This window comes from Bison bison, unplaced genomic scaffold, assembly GCF_000754665.1.
Source record: "Bison bison bison isolate TAMUID 2011002044 unplaced genomic scaffold, Bison_UMD1.0 scf7180017864302, whole genome shotgun sequence".
NCBI lineage: Eukaryota > Metazoa > Chordata > Mammalia > Artiodactyla > Bovidae > Bison > Bison bison.
This window is the reverse complement of record NW_011494874.1, coordinates 4,012,373-4,013,854: the sequence shown is the minus strand read 5'-3', so window position 1 is coordinate 4,013,854 and position 1,482 is coordinate 4,012,373. Positions and strand designations below refer to the sequence as shown.

At 69.6% G+C, this 1,482-nt stretch overlaps 1 protein-coding gene across 1 annotated transcript in view; it reads left to right on the top strand.

Annotated features, from left to right (window-relative positions):
• Positions 1–1,482, top strand: part of HHIPL1 (HHIP-like 1) — a 34,783-nt gene extending 33,301 nt beyond the window's left edge. The window contains exon 10 of the mRNA XM_010851428.1: positions 668–1,482. Within this exon, the coding sequence (XP_010849730.1) occupies positions 668–1,188 (521 nt within the window). The 3' untranslated portion in view covers positions 1,189–1,482. The remainder of the gene's footprint in view (positions 1–667) is intronic.

Sequence of the window (1,482 nt, the reverse complement as noted above, 5' to 3'; positions counted from 1 at the left end):
AGGGGGACTAGGCAGCAGGGCGGTGGGGGTACCTGGCCCTGAAGAAGGGGCGCCCCACCGCCCGGAGAAGGATTTGGGGGAAGGGGTGAGTTGGGTGTTCGGGGGTGGGAGGTAATTCTAGCTGCAGTTGATTTCAAACCTTGGCCCTTTCCCACTCACTCTTGCAATAGCTTCTGCTCTTCTGTAAGGTCCCGGCTCTGTGCTGGATGCCGAGGCTACAGAAGTCAGACCAGGCCCTGTCCCAGCTGGGGCAGACAGAGAAGTCATTTAGTGTCCCAGGCCCCATGGGAGAAGTTGTGCGGGGCGCCTCCGGGACCCAGAGCCGGGAGGAGCTGGAGCAGGTAGGGGCGCGCAGGGAAGGGCCTGGAGCTGATGAGGCTTGAGCCTGGGTGAAGAGGAAGGTGCGGTCCAGAGGTGGGGGAGGGCCGCCTGGGCAGTGAAGGCAGCAGCAGGGCTTTGCAGAATGACCCGAGAAGCGCCTAGCCCAGCTCCAGGTTGGCATCTGTGGGGTCAGGGTGACCCCAGAAGCACTGTTGGGGACCTCATTCTCAGGGTCTGAGCAGAGGGCAGAACCAGGACATCTCCCTGGGCTGCCTTCCGGGGTGGAGGACTAGGGTGGGCTGGGGCGGCCGGGGTCCCTCTGACCGCAGGCTCTTCCTCTGTGCAGAGTTCATCCGGAGGACGGAGAGCACCCCACGGCCCACCAAGGCTCCCCGCCGCAGCCGCCCCACAGCCGCTCCGCCGGCGCCCACCCCACAGCCCCCACGGCCCACCTCGCGGCCCGGGCGCCGTCGGGGTAGCGGGCGGCGGCGGGGACGGCTCGGCACAGCCGACCCCGAGCCCTCGAACGGCGCAGTGCGTCTGGTGCGGCCGGCGGGCCTCAGCCCGGGCCGCGGGCGCGTGGAGGTGTTCGCGGGGGGACGCTGGGGCACCGTGTGCGACGACGCCTGGGACACCAAGGCGGCGGCCGTCGTGTGCCGCCAGCTGGGCTTTCTGTACGCTGCGCGGGCCGCCAAGCGCGCGGAATTCGGCGAGGGGCGCACGCTGCCCATCCTGCTGGACGACGTGCGCTGCACGGGAAGCGAGCGCAACCTGCTGGAGTGCGCGCACGCCGGCCTGGGCTCGCACAACTGCGGCCACCAGGAGGATGCCGGCGTCGTGTGCAGCCGCGAGGACCCCGATCTGTAGGCGAGCACCGTCCGGCCGGAGCCGGGGAGGCCCCTCCACCCAGGGTGCGCGCCTGGTGCGTGCGCCGGGGTCCGAGGGTGGAGCGGAACGGGGGGCGGGTGCCTGGGGCGACCCATCTGCAACGCTGTCCCCTGGATGCGTGGGAGGCGTGTGCTGTGCGCACGTGTTCTGTGTTTCTGCCCCTGCGTCTACCCGGAAGCGGCAGAGTGTGTGGTGGGGGTGGGGGTGGTCCCTGTGGGCACAGGTGTGGTCCCTGTGGGTGCCGTGGTTCTGGGTAGAGGTGTTCTTACCTCC